This window comes from Plectropomus leopardus, chromosome 20 (genome assembly GCF_008729295.1).
Source record: "Plectropomus leopardus isolate mb chromosome 20, YSFRI_Pleo_2.0, whole genome shotgun sequence".
Taxonomy (NCBI): Eukaryota; Metazoa; Chordata; class Actinopteri; order Perciformes; family Serranidae; genus Plectropomus; species Plectropomus leopardus.
Genome location: NC_056482.1, coordinates 8,936,916 through 8,957,275, shown reverse-complemented (window position 1 = coordinate 8,957,275; position 20,360 = coordinate 8,936,916). Strand labels below are relative to the sequence as shown.

General features: G+C 37.9%; 2 protein-coding genes across 5 annotated transcripts in view; both read left to right on the top strand.

The window, feature by feature from the left end:
- The first annotated feature begins 636 nt into the window (after nt 1–636).
- Nucleotides 637–9,549, top strand: LOC121959521 (guanine nucleotide-binding protein subunit alpha-14-like). The gene is made up of 7 exons (XM_042508867.1): nt 637–956; nt 4,007–4,191; nt 5,430–5,584; nt 5,795–5,923; nt 6,635–6,764; nt 6,916–7,069; nt 8,294–9,549. Exons 1-7 carry the CDS (start codon nt 836–838, stop codon nt 8,482–8,484), a joined length of 1,065 nt encoding a protein of 354 aa, XP_042364801.1. The 5' UTR covers nt 637–835; the 3' UTR covers nt 8,485–9,549.
- Nucleotides 9,550–9,673: 124 nt separating this feature from the next.
- The window catches only part of prune2 (prune homolog 2 with BCH domain), a 53,997-nt gene continuing 43,310 nt past the window's right edge, over nt 9,674–20,360 (top strand). For 2 of the 4 annotated variants that reach the window (XM_042509425.1, XM_042509422.1), the window contains exons 1-5: nt 10,391–10,509; nt 13,062–13,128; nt 13,249–13,449; nt 14,208–14,384; nt 18,069–18,171. In XM_042509425.1, the coding sequence (XP_042365359.1) occupies nt 13,074–13,128; nt 13,249–13,449; nt 14,208–14,384; nt 18,069–18,171 (536 nt within the window). In that variant the 5' untranslated portion in view covers nt 10,391–10,509; nt 13,062–13,073. Of the gene's footprint in view, nt 9,786–9,824; nt 9,868–10,390; nt 10,510–13,061; nt 13,129–13,248; nt 13,450–14,207; nt 14,385–18,068; nt 18,172–20,360 lie in introns of those variants that run through there. The other 2 variants (XM_042509423.1, XM_042509424.1) reach the window with 2 other exon arrangements.

The following is a 20,360-nucleotide window of genomic DNA, read 5'->3' as shown; positions in this document are numbered from 1 at the left end:
TTCCCTCATAAAAACTGCTGTAATGCGAGAATAATGACTCAAATAAACAATTTATAATAAACATTCAGAGGGGAATAATTTTTAATCATTGTTTAACCCTTTGAAACCTGGGTAAATTGGCTTGATTTATTTTAAAACATGGGAAGAAAGCAAAAAGAAACTTAAGAGGTAAAAAAGCTGTTAGCAAAAGAAATTCAAAAAAAGGCGTAAAAAAGTTGAAAAAAAAATTACAAGTATTTAAAATAATTTTAAATATGTAATATATGTATAGTATGTATATAATATGTAATAATATATGTAAATATGTTCTTTTTTTACCAAATATTTTTTTCCTAAATGTACTAGTTTCTTGAAATTTGTGGACTATTTTTTACCAAGTTGCACAATTTCTTGTCCCCCGTGTTGTTGTTTTTTTTTTTTTAACTTATTTTATTTTTTCAAATAAATCACACCACTTTGCCCAGGGATTTAAAGTGTAATCACGTCATTAGGTGTTTAGTGTAGTTATTGCACCTCCATTATGTTTTTGACCTTATTGTGGGGTGTTTCAAATTATGTGGCTCGTGGGAGTTTGGACCTATAGCAGACACACAGGAGCGGAACTCGCGTTTCCTGTCAGTCAGAACCTGCCCATCCATCCGCCCGCCTCCTCCGGAGCGAGGAATGCACCTGAACCGGATCCTGCACGGGGAACAATGGCTGCTGAACGTCGCTCAGCCACCTGTTCCGGGACACACGTTCCCCTGAAAGTTTCGACAAAAATCATTTTCCATTCATTTCAGTAATCCCCGTGATAAACTGTGGCGCACTTAAACTAACAGCGGCTCGTGCAACAATGGAGGAGTGCTGCCTGCCTGCCGAACAAGCGGAGAAACTCCGAGTACACCGAGAAATAGAGAAACAGCTTCGTCGTGATAAATCAGACTCTCAGCGGGAGTTGAAGTTGCTGCTTTTAGGTGAGTGTCATTAGAGTTTATTTATTAACTTCCACATGTTCACGCACTGCGACTAAAAATGTTTGGGATAATTAACTACCACGTGCTCACCTTCCGAGCACCTCACAAATGGACCTGTCACAAATTCAATTAAATGAGTTTATTACCGTTTAAATGTTGCCCACAAGGTGACTTAAAACTGTTATCATGTTTTCTTAACTCTTCTTTTTAATCGGCGTCTTGGCCAAGTTAGGCAGCAGCATGGGGTAAAATAAGTGAAGACAAAATTTAAAAAACAACAACAAAACCTTCCAAGGAACAAATTGCTGTACAAGCCACATATCCAAAATGTCAGTTTGATTATTGATACCCCAATGATTCTTTCAAAATGGATTTAAAAGCATTGAAAGAAATCAAATTAGGGACTTTTAAAACACTATCATTTTTTCCTCAAAACGTGTTGTTGCTGTGTCTAAGTTGAACTCAGAAAAAACATTTTAATATATTGATATAATTTTTCTGTAAGATATCTCTTGCCCAATGGGAATATTCATGGAAATGTAAACTGTCAGTGATAATGATTCATGAAGTAGTCACTGTAAGTATTACAGTAGGAATAAAATGTTGTGTACTGTAGTTAATATAAGATATATTGGATTTTAGAAGTCATCTATGTATGTAAGAGTTAAAAAAATAGAGATTGGCAACTTTTTAAAAAAGTTTAATAACAAAATTTACATTGTTTATTTTTAAGAATTGTACCTACCTTTTTTCAAAATTGGGAAATTTTACAACTGTGTTTTGAACTAAAGTGGTGATGTGCAACTTATTCGCTCTAAATTATCATTATAAAGTAAATGTTGATTGCACAATGTATAGAATAATGGCATCATTGGCATTTAGATTAGTTCCCCGTAAGCTTTGTTTGGACTTTGTAATTCTGTCTGCCTCTGAGTCCAGTCTTCCAGAAAATAAGAAGAGGATAGCGCTTTTATTTTTCCAACAAGCTCTTGTTATTCATCCCCAGTTACCAGAGGATTCATTACGGTTCCTATCCCCTTTAGCGGCAATGGTGGAACAACCAAAATAAGTGTGGAAAACAAAATGCAGTGTGCCCTTTGATGCTGGTAGTTGCTGGGTTCTGAGGAAAATGGAAAGCGATTCATATTTGATTTTTGCAAAAAAATACCATCCTTATCGAGACATTCATTGAAGCGAAGAAACCTGTATGCTGTTTCTTAAGCCTCCGTTTCAAGGCTGTAGTTTTAGTTATTAGGGTAGTTACAAAAGGTCATTGAGATTTTGAAAGAGGTTTCCTTACTTCTAGAACAGGACCTGGATGTTTCAGTTTCACTTAGGCTCACTTTTAGCACTAAACACAAAGAACAGCTGTTGACAACAGAGATGTTGTCTGTCCTGTCTCCTTTCTGGATTGAGAGATTCAGGATTTGCTGGTTTTATCTTCATCCAGGCCGGTATTTGTAGCTCCTCGAGCCTTTTTAGGAGTTTTGAAGTGCATGCTGCTATCTGAGGGATTGTTATCAACAATTTTATTGCAAAATTCTGAGAAATACATAATTGTTCTTACCAAATTTTATGGCAAGCCGTCCAGTTGTTTTGAGACATTTTGCTCAAAACCAAAAGTGTCAACCTCATGTTGACAGGAAAAGGCTGATGACCAAAATCATCAGGATTCATCCTCTGAACGCCACCAACAACTATAGAAGATGTAATTATATTAGAATATTTGTTTAGACAATTCACCAAAACCAAAAATGTCACCTCTTGGGACAATAGTCCATCCAAACGTTTTGGAGTTATTCAATTCTGGGCCAAAGTGGTTGACTGAATTCAGGTCAGGTGCCGCAGAGCTCCAGTTCATTATGTTGAGCTGATAAACTCAGCAAATACACAAGTGTCTGGATCGATAGGTAGCAAGGCTCTGATATTTGTTTTTGATTGCACTGACTTTTAAAGTAGTTAACACGTTACCTTTTGCATTCTTCAAATAGTTGGTGAATCTGTGCTTTAGGTGCTGTTGTTTGGTGAGGACGTTTTTGCTCACAAGATATTAATAATGCTTCATTGCAAAAGCCATGCCAGGTCAGCACAATACATACATGCACGGTGGTCTCGTCTGTATTGTGCATATGCCAAAATATAAGAACAGAGATGCAGAATGTAAAAAGAGAATAAATGTGTCACATGGTGTAGAGCCACATTTTGACAACCATAATGATAAGCAAACACCAGCTGTGTGACATATAGCACAGCTTTACACGAGCCCTGTTTTTTTTTTTTTACCCACAATTATCAAAACAACCCAACTTACAGAAGCTTGACTGTCGGGTATGTTGGAAACAATGCATTAGACATGAAGGACTTTGTTTAAAGGTCAGTGCTGCTTTAAACTTCAACTTGAGTTTGGAGAATGGAATCTCCTCCTGTGAAGGTCAGTGTAATGGTTAACATTTTTGGGCATTTTAGGTGCTTAGCTGACACTACTATCGAGAGTAATTTACAACCAGACAGCAGGAAGCTGTTTCACTCAAGGGCACATGGCTGTTGATTGACTTGCAGTGATCGAACTCAAACCTTCAGTCTACCTTTTTATTCATTTATATTGCGTGCTGTTCTTTTTTGTTTTAAATCTTGGTCTGTCTGGTCTGTTTTTATGGTTTGACTTGATTGTTTTGGGGTTTTTTTAATCTATTTTTAAGACGCTTATGTAATGCAAATAGATGGAAATTCAATTAAAAGAAGTGTCCACGTGTATGCTATTATTTTATGGTGTGCTATGTTTTAAACATCACTATTTTCTGTTATATCCAAGCATATATCCATCCACTGTAGCTTGGAAGAACGTGAGAGACGTTAACTTCTGACAATGGTCTTGCATTCTTAAGAATAAAGCCTTTTCTGTTGTTGTTTTGTCGCCAAAATCCAGTTTAGCCACAACTGATTGATGTTCAGATGATTTTTTTTTTTTTTTAGTGCTTGGCCTATTTCTAGTATTGCTTTGATCATATTCCATTTTTCATCCTTCGGTCTCATTCATCTCATTTGCCTAGGGACTGGTGAAAGTGGGAAGAGCACTTTCATCAAACAGATGAGGATCATCCATGGCAGTGGGTACAGTGATGCTGAAAGGAAAGGTTTCGCTCGGCTAGTGTTTCAGAACATCGTCACAGCCATCCAGGCACTGATCAACGCCATGAGGACTTTACAGATCGACTACATCGATGACCAGAATATTGTAAGAAACTTTGCCGCGTTTTTAAAAAAGACAGTGTTTTATGTAGTATTGTAATACTGGTTGACAGAGGTGTGAATGAGTCATTGTTTTGCAAGTCAAAAATAAGTCTTAAGCCCAAAGTCAAGACTGACGAGTGTGAAGTTCTACACTTTGAGTTTCAAGTCCTCAACAAGTCATTGTCTTGGAGCTTTCAAGAAAGTTTCAAGTCCCAAATTAAGATGGGCAAATCCCAAGTCAAACCACAAGTCAAAAACTGTCAAGTGCCAAGTCCTAAACTTTGAGTTTCGAGTCATGATGTGCCCTTTGCCACGTGTAATGCCATTTTAACAACAGTGCAATAATATCTGAAATTTACAAAAGTCATGAATTCTTTTTAAAATGTGTATATGTTAAAACACACAAGACTGAACTTAATCATTAAGTGGCTTCGGGGAATTCAAGTATTTTTATGTCAAAAGACACGAGTCCAAGTGAAATCACAAATCTTTGGTGTGAAGTCTAAGTTGAGTTGCAGGCTTTTTTGGATTTTGTCAAGTCTAAAGTCGCCATATTTGAGACTCGAGTTTGACTCACGTCTTCACCTCTGCCATTTAGCAAGTCTAACAAGTTTCAGCCACATTAGCAACTGTGTGAGTCTGTGCTTTAAGCCAACAACATCGTGCCAACATTCTCACAATGACAATGCCATCAAACTGAGGTTTAGCAGGATATTTTTAACATGTTCACCATCATAGTTTGACATGTTGTCATGTCATTAAATATGCAGGTAACTACCATTAACATTTTGACCTGATGACGATATCGAAGGAACAATGAAGACATCTCTCTCAAAACGACAAATATCAAACTCATGGTGGAAGAGTCAGGCAATCAACACCAGTCATTAGAATTAATAGTCTGGGGACAATTAATGCCTGTACAAAATTTCATGGCAGTTCATTCAATAGTTGTTGAGATGGTTCAGTCTGGACGACAGTGGCGGATAAACCAGTTGATTAACTGACATTACCATCTCAAGAGCCACACCACTAAAATGAGGCTCTCTAAACCACTTTTACCCCATCAGAGTCTATGTCACTTTACACAGAATCCACGAGTTTTAGACGGAGTTCAGCTGCAGTTCTCATCCTCCTAATGGTCTATTAATAGGTCAGTCAAAAACTGAAAGTTTGTATTTAGTAAAATCCCCTGTGGATGTCTTGTGTGTGTGTGTGTTTGTGTGTTTGTGTGTGTCTCAGAGCCACGCACAGAAACTGAGCCAAGTGCAGGCAGACCAGGTGTCCACTTTGGAGGCTTGGCAGGTGGACGCCATTAGGCGAGTGTGGAATGACCACGGTGTTCAAAGGTGCTACGACCGCAGGAGGGAATTCCAGTTATCTGACTCTGCCAAATAGTAAGACTTTCATATATTGTATATCATTTACACAAACCCAAGGCTCCTCTAGCAGGCCTTCATTTTGCATTCATCAACTCAAATCTAAGAATGTGGATTCATACAGATAAAACTAAAAGATTAATATGCTTAGAATGAGCGCAGATCTCTGCATGATGTTCCCTTTTATCTGGTCAGGTTAATAAACTTGATGCATTGTTAACTTTTCAGTTACCTGAGCAACTTGGACAGAGTCACAGCGCAGTTATACATCCCCACCCTGCAGGACATCTTGAGGGTCAGGGTTCCTACTACAGGCATCATAGAGTACCCCTTTAACCTCTCAAAAGTTATCTTCAGGTAGAGTATTTTGCTCTTTATTACCTGCCATGAAAAAAAAAAAGAAAAGTTGAACTTTTGACAGGTTTGCAGACTAAAACAACAGAAGAATTCTATACCTGATTTGTTTTTTATCCATAAATCTTTTAGGTTTCTAATGATGTTTTGAAACTTAACTGACAAAATTTGTGGATTTTGGTGAAACTGTTTTTTTGTTATAACAAATGTAATGATTTGATGATGAGATTTAAACCAATCTCATGTCTGTACGCCAAATATGAAGCCAGCGATCAGCTTTAGCTTAGCATGAGGATTTGAAACTGAGAAATGGCTAGCCTGGCTCTGTTCAGAGTTAAGTAAAAAAAAGTTTAAACCTCACTATTTAACACAATATGTTCTTTATTTATTGATACATAAACACAAGAAAAATGTCAAGATTTGTGGAGGTACTATGTACCCTATTAAACTGCAAGTTGGTTTTACATTTCTGTTTGTGTGTGATTTGAAAAAAAATAGATATAGCATAATGGTAAGTGAGCTTTAGAGAGCAATGCTAGCTGTTCCCCCATTTCCAATATTTACATTAAGCTAAGCTCTAGCTTCGTATTTAGCATCTTTTCTTCTAACTCTCGGCAAGAAATCAATTCTTTCCATTTCTCAAATTAACAAATGATTGCTTTAACAATCTGGGAACTTGTATATTTTACTTCATCAATGGTCATATGTCTGTAGGATGGTGGATGTGGGCGGTCAGCGTTCAGAGAGAAAGAAATGGATCCACTGTTTTGAGAATGTCACCTCCATCATATTTCTGGCGGCCCTCAGCGAGTACGATCAAGTCCTTTACGAGAATGAGAGTGATGTAAGGTCAAAAACCTCTCAGTCTGTACTTCCTCAAAATTAGGATTTGATTCTTGATTTCTTGTGCAACAGCTACATACGTCCTCCAGCTTTTAAAACACCTATTTCCACACAAGTCTTCTGTCTGAGTCTTTTCTGACCTTCTCTTGTAGAATCGACTAAAAGAGAGCCTCGCCTTGTTCAAGACCATCCTTTCTTATGCTTGGTTCCAAGAGTCCTCCACCATCCTCTTCCTGAACAAAACAGACTTGCTAGAGGAGAAAATCCTACACTCACATTTGGCAACCTACTTCCCCGCCTTCACCGGTAAAGCGTGCAATCTCTTTTGCTGCTCGTAGTGTTAAAACAGCATTAATAGCTGCACACAAAATCATTATTTAATAGTTTGTGCACTGTATTTACTTTTTACCACTTTTATTTAAGTGTCCGAGGAGAGCTGAGACGATGAATTGATTTCCATGGACAGAAAATTAAAGAAATAATTAGTTCTGTTAGCTGTTGTGATGATTTGCTGCTACATGTTTGGTCACTAAACCTTAATCTTTGTGTTTTGAAATGTTGGCCAGACAAAAAAAACCAAATAGGAAGCAGCTATTTGTTTTTCAAGTACTGTACTTAACTACGAAATTTTTTTCTTTTGACATAGCACTTTTCTTAGGGTTCCTGCAGATCCTTAAAAAGTCTTAAAATGCATTGAATTTATAATTTAAAAATAAGGCCTTAATTGGTATTAAAATGTCTTAAATCAATCTTTTAAAAGTTTTAAAAATGCAAAGATATGGGAAGTAGCATTTGATGCATCTTTTTTCTGATGTTGCATTGTACAATTTCAAAATATTTGGTTACATATTTTATTTGTTTATTTATTCATTATTTCCTTTTTTCTTTTTTTTTTAACATAGAACATGTGCCAAATCCCAAATATGTACCGATTGTACTACATGCAACAGTACGTACTCCATAGACAATGGATAATTTTGGCTCTCAACATGGGGGCTGCTGGTCTTCCTCTGCTTTGAATAGAGCAATATGATGGCTTTAGTTTCCCGTTGGAAATCACAGTCTGATCACAGTTATGAACTATCCCTTGAAGTAACATTTTAAAGGACTTTAAACCTGTAAAAGAATATTTTAGTAGTGGCAGTTGTTTTTTGTTTGTTTTTTTTCCTTGGTAAAAGATCTGACTACTTCCACAACCACTGACATTTTGTAAATGAATAATTAATTTACCGATAATCAGGAGATTAATCATTAAAAAATAATTCTTATTTACAACATTAATTCTGAATGTGAAATCTTATCATGGGATGAAAAAACGCATTGCCCATGAGCATGCGTACTGCTTTCTGCCAATAATTGTCTGAAATCTCAATTTATTGCTCACTATAGAGTAAACTAAAGAGTGATTATTACATTAAGAAAAGTGAAAAAGAGAACAATGCAGTGATTTCAGACAAAGCCTTTGTCTTAAATGATCTCATGTTTAAGTTCCTCTAAAAACTCCCTGATTTGAATCACTCTCGCCCACAGGCCCTCAGTGTGACGCTGAAGCTGCAAAAAAGTTCATCTTCCAAATGTACAAGGAGCATCACAGAGGGCACCCCAAACCCCTTTACAAACACAACACCTGCGCCACAGACACAGAGAACATTCGGGTCGTCTTTAAAGCCGTCAAAGACACACTTTTCAGAGACAACCTTGCAAAGTTCAACCTGGAATAAGGAGGTTGCAGGCCAAAGCTGTGCTTTCACCTTTGGGAGGACAGATTTTTGTTATACAGTCACAGACAGCGCTTTTATGGGCATTTTATCTGTTGTGTGCTGACTGTTATTCAAAGGCATGAAAGAGAGACAATAAGAAAGTGTCAGGAAAAGGACATTTTTCTCAGCACTGTTGTAAAATTTCCAGTAAGTGGTAAAAAAGCATAGTTGCTATTGCTACAGAAGAGGAGAGGGCAGCTGCAATACCTGTTAATTGAGCTGGTACAGAGGGTTTGTTTATAGACAATGGGTAAATAGTATCAAACGGGTTAGACAAACTCTTAGACTAAGAATGCACCCCACCCTGCCTTACAGCTCCAGGAGGAGGAAGTAAAAGAATAGCCTACCGGGAACCACTATGCCTTCACTTGTATTTATGTAAATGTGTGTGTGTGTGTGTGTGTGTGTGTTAGAAAGATATTGCTCGACCCTCCCTCCACCATTAATAACCTTTTTTTGTATTCATGAAAAATGTCGGTAATATTGGAACCACTGCAATGAGCAAACAGCACAGGACTGAGAGTAACCACCAATTAAAACAGCTACTTTCTTAAGCAAACTGCAAGTACATCTCAAAAATGATGTGTTGATGGACCGGCATAAATTAGTAAATTTGACTATTTTGGCTATGAGAAATGGTGTATGTATAATTTAATATAATGATATTGCTATAAATAATCTTTGTATTTTAATTTGAAATGTGTTTTGGCAGCGCATGTAAAAATGTCCCTGCAGATAAAACATTGAAATTGAATCGAATTGAAATTGACTTTAAAATCTGCCAGAAGGTTTTGGGGTTCAAATTGTATTTAAACAAAATATACAACAATTCAGTTTAAAGTTATGTCTTCCCCAAGCCAAAGTAAAAACTCAAGTCTGTCCCCACTGCTTAAAAAAATATTTGACGTGCCTCCCTGATTTTGTAACCCCCCACCCCTATAAGGGAACTAACAGTCCCTAATTTGTGTTTTTAGCTAACAGGATTATGCATCAGTCCGTCTCTTTCTTGTAACTTTGCACAGAACTTTATTCATTAAAAAAATGTGTATATGTGAAAAGAACTTGCACTTCATGATATATGACAGCAGCTGTGTGGCACTGATTAACCAGAAACTGTTTTAGGACATGTCCATTCTGTGCCGGAGCCGAGGCGTGGTCACAGTGATTGGTGTGTGAAGGTAACAACCTTTGTACTAAACAATGGTTACCAATGTGCAAAGGTCTGACAGGCTGGTCTCTGTCTTCCTGTTGGGGCTGAAGTGGTAAGTGAAAAGAGTCACTGAGCGGGGTTAGACCTGTGGGGACAACAATGCCTGTTTCCACACAGAAGGAGAGACTGTCTAGGTACTATTGATTTTAGCTGCTTTGTGGCTTTACTCTAGTTTGCTTGTTTAAGGGTTGAAAAGTTCAGTGCTAATGCAGAATACAAAAGGACACATTTGAAGTTTCCTTGTAGACAGAGGACATGGTACGCATCAGATATTTGCTTTGGATCCGTCACTGTTTTCTTCCCAGCATGTGGTAAAGTGTGTGAATATTATCAGCTAATGAAGCTGGCAACGTTCTCTTTCCTGATTGTTATTGCTTTTTTCTTTACCCTGAGGGCTAATAAAATGTTGTAGCTGCACAGTATGGGCATTAACAGCAGTCCCACACTCCTCGCGGGTAATGATAATAACACGACGGCGCCTACACATACACGCAGAGTTTATGGATAATAATGACACACAAACACAACTCCTCCTATATCTCCATTCAGTTGCACTGCCTGAGGAAGCTGCTGTGCAGCGAGCTGTTATAGCAGGTGATCGCCCTTATTTGGTAATGGCCCAGATCATGTGATCACAAAATGGTGGAAGCTGTGAGCTGTTTGTAAGCTGAGCATCTCCATCGAGAGGCTGGGAGAAAAGGAAATAGGCAGGGAACTTGGAAGTAGATCCATGCTCTGAGACACTAAAAGACAGAGATTCCCGAGCCCCAGCAGTGGTGAGTAGATGGCTTTTATTCTGTGATGATAAAAAGAAGAGAGAGAGAGGGATATGTTCTTGTATTTTTTTTCTCTCACAGCCAGCAGACAGGAAGCAAGAGTGAGGGAGGGGCTGCTGTCATCAGCACTGTGCTTCTGTGCAGTGGAAGTGGATCTGAAGCGGCTCAGCATCCTCCATGGAGGGTGCGCATTACAGCTGATGCCTATTTTGTTATTCTGCATTGTAGGAGCGTGTTTTTTTGTTATCTGTGTGTGCTCATACTGTACATGTTTCTGTGAATCAGCATGATGTCAACTGTACAGGAGTCAACCATCCAGCGTTTTTTTTTTTTTTTTTTGCAGCTGTTAATATAATCACATCTTCCTTGTTCCAGGCAGAGTCTTCGGAGTAGGAACGAGGATGTTTCTTTTTCATGTGAATAAGCACACGTGACTCACTGTGAATTTGCATCTCTGCCCAATCTGTGCTCATGCGAGCGTGCAGTCATTCGATTTGAATCAGCACTAGGAAGAGACAGCGAGGAGGGGGAATGAGCTTGTCATGATGTAACAAGCCCTGTTCCTCCCCCCTCCTGCCACCCCTGAGCATCCTCCCCCTCCTCCAGTTTGAATGGAGGGATTATTCACGGGGGAATGGTGACCTTTAACCTCAAAATATTTCTATTTTTCATCCCTCCCCCTCCTTTCCCCCCTCAGCATCTTACTGCTCATATTTACTTCCTCTGTTCTCTGATAACTGTGCAAATCTGATCAGTAAAATCAATACACCATGTGTTAAAGGGGGCAGTTAACCCCCAAATCAAAAATATACGTTTCTCTCTTACCTGTGGTGCTACTTAACAATCTAGATTGTTTTAGTGTGAGCTGCACAGCGTTGAAGACATCAGCTGTCGAGATTTCTGCCTTCTCTCCAATAAAATGGAACTACATGGTACTTTGAGCTTGTGGTGCTTAAAGTGCCAAAAATACATTTGAAACACTGCACAGCAATGTCTCTTTCCAGAAATCATGACCCAGTTTATCAAGATAATCCACAGACCTTGTTGTGAACAGGTTTATGCAGGAACTATTTTCTTTCTGCCCCACTACACCTGCCAAACATCCCTCTGCAGAAGGAAGTGCGCATCTACTGCGAGCTCACCTAGCACCACTGAGCTAGCTAACATTGGAGGGACGCCAATGATGTTTACATCTTGCGATGTCTCGAGCACAAGCCTCTTTTCCATGAGTAGATGCACACTTCCCTTTGCACAGTGATACAGTTGATGGGTGTAGTTTGGTAATAAAATAATGTTCCTATAAAACTGCTTACAACAAGGTCTGTGGATTATCTTGAGTAACCCGGTCATGATTTCTGGAAAGAAACATTGCTGTTGAGTTTTCAAATTTACTTTTTTAGCACTTTGAGCACCATAAGCCGAGTGCCATCTAGTTCCATTATACAAGACAGACACCTCAACGGCTAATATCGCCAGCATTTGGCAACTCACACCAAAACAATCAAGACTGATTAATAGCACAGCATTTAAGATATGTATAATGTATACATGTATATGTATTGTTGATTTGTGGGTGGGCTGTCCCTTTAACACATGCCTGTTGTTTGGAGGCTCCTTGTAATAAAGCTTTCTGGTATAGCCAGACATTGTGCTTTTTTCTTTTAAGGCCAATACTGATATTATCTTACTGGACATATTGGCAGATGGTAATTGTTCAGCATGAACATTAACATAAACAGCAATGTTGATACAGATCTCCCAGAATTGTTATTAAGGGATTGTGATCAAGATGCATGCACATGCACGCAGCACATTATACAGTTAAAGTTGCCACTGCTCTCTGGTGGACAAACTGTAGATAATGATGACACTGTGTCTTCATTTCCTCAAACCCAGTCAGATATAGAAACCTGTATTGAGCTTATATTTGCCATTTATCATATGAAATATAAGATTCCTGATCTACATTTTGGTCCAAACAATACATTTTTTGGGGAGGGGGTTGAAGGAACTATCCAGATCTGTGACGTAAAAGTAGTATTGCTGTAGTATAAAAATGCTCTAACACAAGTAAAAGTCATGCAATGAAAGGTATTTATTGTAAGCAAAATGTACTTACAAATTGTAATTATTATTATTATTGGATCAGAATGTATACATTTATTTCTTTAATGTGAAACATGTTAGTCCATAAAATAACTTGCAACCAAAACTTTTAAATACATGTAGTAAAATAAAAATGTACATATATTCCTTCTAAAATGAAAGTGACTACAGTGAAAGTGGACTACAAGTATGAAGTGAAGCATGAAATGAAAATACTCAAAGTGCTTCAAGTCTGTCTCTAAGTACAGTACTTGAACTAATGTATTTAGTTACACTCAACTGCTGGTAGGTTAAAGTTTGGCGTAAACTGCAATCTTAACAACTTGTCTTTCTCACAGAAAAAAAATCATGCTCCCATGTGATTCATTATACAGCAGTCTGGATACTGTCTAGGTTTGTTGTCGTATCATAAGAGGCCATTTCATAGCTGTAATTATCTTCTAAAGGTCCTCCTGGGGATGGACCTGGCATCAGAGAATAAAATGAACTCTGAGGGGGGCGAAGGCAGACCAGGTGAGTCAGCCAACACACAAATCAAACCCACAATTATTGCAAAAGAAGTGAAATTGTTTATGATATCTTAAATGCGGCGATGATCCAAAAATCACTGTTTTTTGTTCTGTTTTGTTGTAGTCCCTCCTACCTCTCTACCCCTGCAAGGAGGTCCCACACAAAGGAAAAAACTATCTGCCCCTCGCATCAGCCTGTCACTGGACCAGAGCGAGGATGACTTGGGGGAGACACCAGACGATCTCGACATTAATGTGGACGACCTCGACACCCCTGATGAGGGGGATTACCTCGACTACACGGACCATGAAATGGACTGGGAAGGTGGGTCATTCAGAATAAAAACAATGCATCTTCTTTTAAATGTAACTATAATGTAATTCCTACTGAAAAATATATTTTTTATGCTGTTACAATTGTTTTAAAGGGACAGTACAGCCCAAAAAATACCCACGTAATTTTACTACTACCTGTAGTGCTATTTATCAGTCTAGATTGTTTTCATGTGAGTGGCCGAGCGTTGGAGATATCAGCCGTAGAGATGTCTGAATATAATGAAACTACATGGGACTTCAAAAAATATTTGAGAAAAACCAGACAGAAATGTTTGTTGAGTTTACCACATTTCTGTTTCTGAGTTTTTCAGATGCATTTTTTGGTGCTTTATGCACCACAAGCTGAGTGCCATCTAGTTATAATATATCACTCAAACACTGCAAATGACACCAAGTAACACTACAGGTGAGAGGAAAAATATGTATTTTTGATTTGGGGCCGAACTGTCACTTTTTTGTCAAGTTTTTGTTATTACTCATTATGTTTTATGGTGTAATTCTCTTAACCACCTAGGTCTACCATGAATTTAAATCTTTTTTCGACTGAAGACATTTGCACATGTCAGCAGGTGTAAATGATGAATAATTCCATTTAGCTGCTCCAGTGTCAGGGTCTTGGTATTTCTCATGCTGGTTAAATGTCACACTGTCATGGTTCAGTGGGACACTTGCACACAACAGAACCATCGCTAATGATGTTAATAACACCTGTGCCAATAACACACTACTGGTCCGTTCTCATGTCAGACCCCAATGCAGCCAATAGAAGTGGGACAAGTGAGCCTTACAATCCAATCCCGACATACAGCGCTGAGGAGGAGCGTCAGGACGGCAAACTGTGGAGGACCGTACTCATTGGGGATCAGGAGCACCGCATCAACATGAAGATCATCGAGCCCTACATGAGGGTCATCTCCCACGGAGGTGATTATTAGAAAGCCATATTTGCATTATAACTATGAATGTTATGTTCATCCTCAACATGATCTGTATTTGCAGAGGTAAATTATTTTTATTTTCATATATACACTTTTTAATAATAATAATAATAATGACAATAATGTTGGTGATGATGATGATATATTTATATAGAACCTTTCAAAAATAGTATTACAAAGTGTTGCACAAATTATACAAAATAATGCATGAACATGCTTTGTTGTTCAGGCAGGTAAAGAGTAAACCACAATAGTTAGGACTAAACTACATTATTGATATGATTGTTTAAAGTTAAACTGGATTTCACTAAAGGTGCTTGGTTAGGAAATATATCACTAGTGGCCCAAATAGTATTATTTCAATTCTTTCTCATTGAATTGTAAAAAGTTATTAGACATCTAGCACTTTACATCCCTTAGACATTTTTTAAAGACATTAGTCTGCTGGAGGATCCTGGTTTTTGTAGACACATACAGCTGACTGTCATTAGCATAACAATGGAGAGATATTTTATGATTAACTATTAATCTGCCAAGAGGAAGCATGCAAATACAGATTAAAAGAGGACAAAAGCTCCTTTTGAGGAAATCACTATTGTGCTCACTGTCAGGTTGAAGGATAGGTCATCTTTTTTTTCCTCAGGTCTGTCTGAAAACAACACTCACTTGCTCATATGTGAAGGCGTAATTACCACTAGGGATGGGGGAAACGCTCGTAGTTGATCAAAGTGGTAATAAATTGCCTGTAGTGTTACCATGCACATTTTTGCCCCAGATCTTTGTCTTTCAGGTAACATGGTAACATGATGAATATAACAGTCTAATTTATCATAAAGTATCCGGTTAATTAATAATGCAGGGTTTTGCATAGAATAAAACACAGTTTTATGTATTTTCATATCCATATATTTTTATGGAACACTACCATTATTATGGAAATCACCACAACCAGTTTCAACATAATTTGATATATTAAGCAGTGAATGAAGACTGAGTAAATTATTTTAGAAAAGGATGTGTTCTTGATCAGAATGGACAGAACAATTACACTTACCAAAAACTGTAGTAATGCAGCTATGGGCATGAGAATGTAGTTTTAAAACAAAGAGTGAAAGAATGTGAACCTCTCCTCTAATATTTCCAACAATACTCATTAATTATTGCAACTTTTGTGTACTATTAATCACGTCAGTTACGCTGCCACAAAGTAACAGAAGCAAACAACCAGTTTCATTAAAAATGTCTGGAATTGACAGCAGCTAGAATTAATATGGGGACTCAATTGTCCAACAGTAAACATTTTTCAGTTTAGCTTTTCAGTTTACAGCAGGCCTAAATATCTGATTCCAGAAGTAACAGCATATTGTTAAAGTCTTAATCTCTGGTGAACTGTATCACAGTCGGCTATTGTTTCTGAGCTGAGAATGATGTCTCATTTTGGATCTGCCTCAACTTACCTTGGAGGAGGGCCAGCCGAAAAAAAAGAAGAAATACGGCATCTTTGTTTATCTCTCTCTCTCTATTAAACATTGTCAACAGACATACAGCAGGTCAAGTGCATGCATATTAATATTCCAGTGAGTAAAAAGGTAGATATCGATCAAATGAATATGAAAAGGTAAATCAATTTAATTATGTATTAAAAAAATATATTATTAGAAAATAATTATTCCAAATATAACAATGCACACTGACCTTTTTTGTCTGTCAAAAGTTAATGTATCTATGCACAATTGAAATTAGCCAAAAATATCTTAAGGGTTTGAGAGGGACTAACTGAATCTTTCCTTCAGTATGTGAACTTTACCAATTACAAGTGTAAGACTTGTCATGTAACTCAAAGGTTTATTATTACATTCAAATTTTGTGATAATATCTCTCGAAGTAATTGTTGTAGATCCCTGTCTTTTTAAATAAACCTCTCTACGTCTCTCCAAAACACTTATGAGGAGGGGCTTTTATCATTTTATCGTAATCTGAGGCAGTTCTTAATTTGTTCGCAAAGTACGAATTCAAGTGAGAAAATATTTATGAATCCCAGATATTAACAAAAAGGTTCCTAGGTGTGATTTGAGCACAGACTTGTGCATATGCAGGTTTGTGAATGAGGCCCATGTGTTACACCACAAGATTTTAAATTGAATTTCTTTGATCTTGTTTGGAAAACAGAATATAAAAGGATGTATCCGTGCTTTGTGCTAGTTTATATAATCTAATTGTGAATTCCAAAAAAGTTTCCCTATGAGGGAGATCTCATAGTTTTTAAGCTCTTCCTGTTTGTTTGTAGTTTTTATGTCTGTTAATTTCATCCCAGAAACTTTTAACAAAGGCACGGACACAGTGTGCAGTCGAAGCCAGTTGATGAATGTTACATCAACCAGTCGCCGTCTGAGAGGGAACGCTCCACAAACAAAACACGCTGGAAATTTTCACACGTTTTCTGCACATTAGAACAATAGGATTCAAGCTGAAAATTGGCTAAGTGGCCACTTGACAAAATACACCCTGTGTGTTTGCCGATGGGTGGCTGCTGCTGTCCAAAACAACTCTCTAGTGTGTATAAACAAGTGACAAATTAGTGGAAAAACACAAATAAATAAGTGGAGAAACTGGTGCAGTTGCTTCCATACAGGACGTCACTGAATGTTTTTTGAATGAAAGTGATGTGAATGTGTATTAATTAAAACCGTAGGACTGCAACTAGCTATTATTTTCATTTTCAATCAGTCTGCCCGAAGCTTTCTTCACTTATCAATGAGTCTATAAAATGTCTTAAAATAGTGAAAAAAATGACATCAAAATTTTCCTAAATCTAAGAAGGTTTAAAACTGAAAGACATTCACTTAACTATCACACAAGACAAATAAAGACTGCAAATCCTCTGTGGATGAGCTTAAATGAAAAAGAAAGTCTGTGAAAATATCAGTCATTTCAGCTTTTTAAAAAAACACCAGAGGGAATATTTCTTAGAAGAGTGGTGTTTTTTTTCTCAAATTAAATTCCAGAGACTAATCCAGGATGCACTGAAGCTTTTCTCAGTCACCCAAACCCTACTTAAACAGTTTCTATTGTTTATTTTCTCTAATTTGTCATTCATTAAGACTTCTGTGGTCCCAGGGTCTAAATTGAGACTCAACACTAAGTCACACCATATTGGTTTCACAGGGGCCTCATCTCTCTTTCCCCCCTGAAGGGCCCTCTAAAACCCCATGACCATGAGCGTGCACCTTGATAAGCACTGACCATATTACCATTATTGGTGGAAATCTGACCCCTAACCACATCAGGTAGTGCATTTTATTCCCACTGTGCTGGGGGCTTAGGTGAAACACAGCCGCCCCATGGAAACAGAGACGTCTGTCACTGAAAATAACACAAGCTCTGTCATTTAGATAAAAGACTCTCTGTCTAAGTGACACCAGATCTTGTGATGAATGGGTCGGTGAATAAAAGGAAATTGCATTAATCGGAAAAGTAGTGAGAGCAAACAGGACAGAGAGACAGCCAGACAAAAGACACAGATTGGCGGATAAATTGAACAAAAAAAAAAAAAGAGGAAAATGAGGGAGCAATTAAATTATGAAAACTATGCTAATTAAGGCTAAGCTCTCACCATCAATAAAACAAGGTCAAGTTAACTCATTGCTTTTATTTGTATGTTTTTATCAAGGCTACTATGGCAACGGAGTGAATGCCATCATCGTGTTTGCTGCCTGTTTCCTGCCAGACAGCGACAGAGAGGACTACCATGAAATAATGGAGAATCTCTTCCTGTGAGTTTTACACTGCACACATGCACACACACACACGCACACACACACAAAGTCTTAAGCTTATATCTTTGTAGGGACCCTCATTGACACAATGAGTCCCTTACCCTATGCCCTCTACTAAATGATAACCCTAATCCTAACCCAACCTTAGTTTAAGCTGAACCTCAACTAAGTCTTTACCCCTCAAAAAGGGCCCTTAAACATCCTCGCTCTCCAAAAATGCCTCACTCTGTGTTTGGTGTGTTTGTACTTGCTACATAGTGAGGACCAAAACATGTTTTAACCAACACACTTTTAAGCAGTCGTTTCTTTTTTCAACATGTTATACATGTTTTAAGCGTTGTAGAGAAATATTACAATTAATGCTCTTGCAGCAATGTTATGCATTTGCTTTTTAGTCACACTAGTGACATTGTCCACTTTGGTCCTGACTGATATAACGCAATACAAATTAACATAAAACCTTAATATCATAACATGCTGGTGCTAGGTGGAAAAGTTATTACAGTCCATCTGTCATGGCAATCCATACAATACTTGTCGAAACATTTCAATCAAAACCACAGATGTGAACCTCATGGTCGTGCTACAGAGAAGTCAGTTTTAGATCACCAAAGTCAGTTTGAGACTCATCCTCTGGGGACTGTGAATATTGTCTTTTTTGGTTTTTACTCTCCATGATGCAAACATCCAATTACCTCCAAAAACAAAGGATATTGCCATCAACCTCAGTTTAACTTTATGTTTTGTTCTAATTAGCAAATGTTAGCCTGCAAACACCACACTAAACTAAAATGGTTAACATTTCAAATTAACATGTTTTTTTTTTTTTTTCAAACAAAGCAAACTAGAAAAAAAGACCTTGCTAAGATGCATTTTATTCTGTTCTATTTAGCATGTCGAGGATGGTGCTTTATTCTTTACATAGCCACAGCCCGTCTGCACATGGAAATCTCTCTAAATAAAGTAACAGAAATAAATTGAAAGTCTAGCTTGTTTGTGGAGACCTCCCATGTTGATGTCTTCACTGTGGTGCTGGCACAGTTGCATTTCATGCTTGGACTGAGTGGTTGGGATCCCACAGGCTGTTCTGTGAAAGATATTGAGTAAGCTGGCATATCTGAGAGTTTTGGATGGAAATGAAAGGAGGTAAACCATAGTGTCTGCACTTTCTGATGCCAGATGGCTTGAGGTCTGAATCCTTGCGAGGAGGAGTTAACTATAGCTGGGAGGTGAGTGCTATGCAGCTTGATGTCAGTGGGAGATGATCACAATAGTCACGAAACAGAGTGGATCAGCAGTGGTGATTTGTAAGCTGGAGAATGACATTGAATCGGAAGGAGCGGAGAGTCAGAGTGAGCCCAAAGTTATTGAAGTTAGAGTTATTGAGGAAACTAGAGAGGACTGTGTTGGCTGACAATATTGTCAACGTTATTTTCAAAGGAGGTGACAAAGTTCCCCGCTGACTGAGAAGAAGGAGAGAAGGTGTGTGTGTGTGTGGGGGGGGGGGGGGGAGAAGCTTTTTTTGGTTTGAATCCGAGGATTGGATTTTATAAAGGTAGAGGTCTGATTGAGTTGCTGAGATGGATGCCGAGAATGAAAAAAAAAGAAGAAATTCAAAGCAAAACAGCTCCTCCACGAAGAAACGTTTGTACTATTTTCTCATAGCAGACATCAGAGGAGAGGAATTTCTTAAAATGCTAGTTTTTTCGAACACAGCAAGACAGCACATTTTGTCAATTTCTCATTCAGACACCCAAAACATGGTTCTGCATTTCTTGCTCTTGTATTTCACCAGTTTTACATGAGTGATTTTAGTGTGTTTTTTTTCTTTTGGTATTTCGCTGGTTTTAATACATGGCTGAAACAGTGTCAGAATGGGGAGTTTTTGCAAGACTCACACTGTTGTCCCACTTCGATGTAGTATGACATCATGGTTTGGACACTCAATTAATATTTGTTTATATTAATTTGGAAAAAAATCTGTACACTTCATAGTTTTGTCATAGTGGTTTGTGCCATTTTTATTTTGAAGTGTCATTACATAATACTATATTATAACAACAGATATGGTAACTTTTATCTCTGTTTATGTCAGAAGACAATAAGTGTAGCTTTGATGGGCATTGGTGCTGTAACGCAGAGTTGCGCATGCCTACTGAGATTTGCATACACCTCGTGGTCGTGTG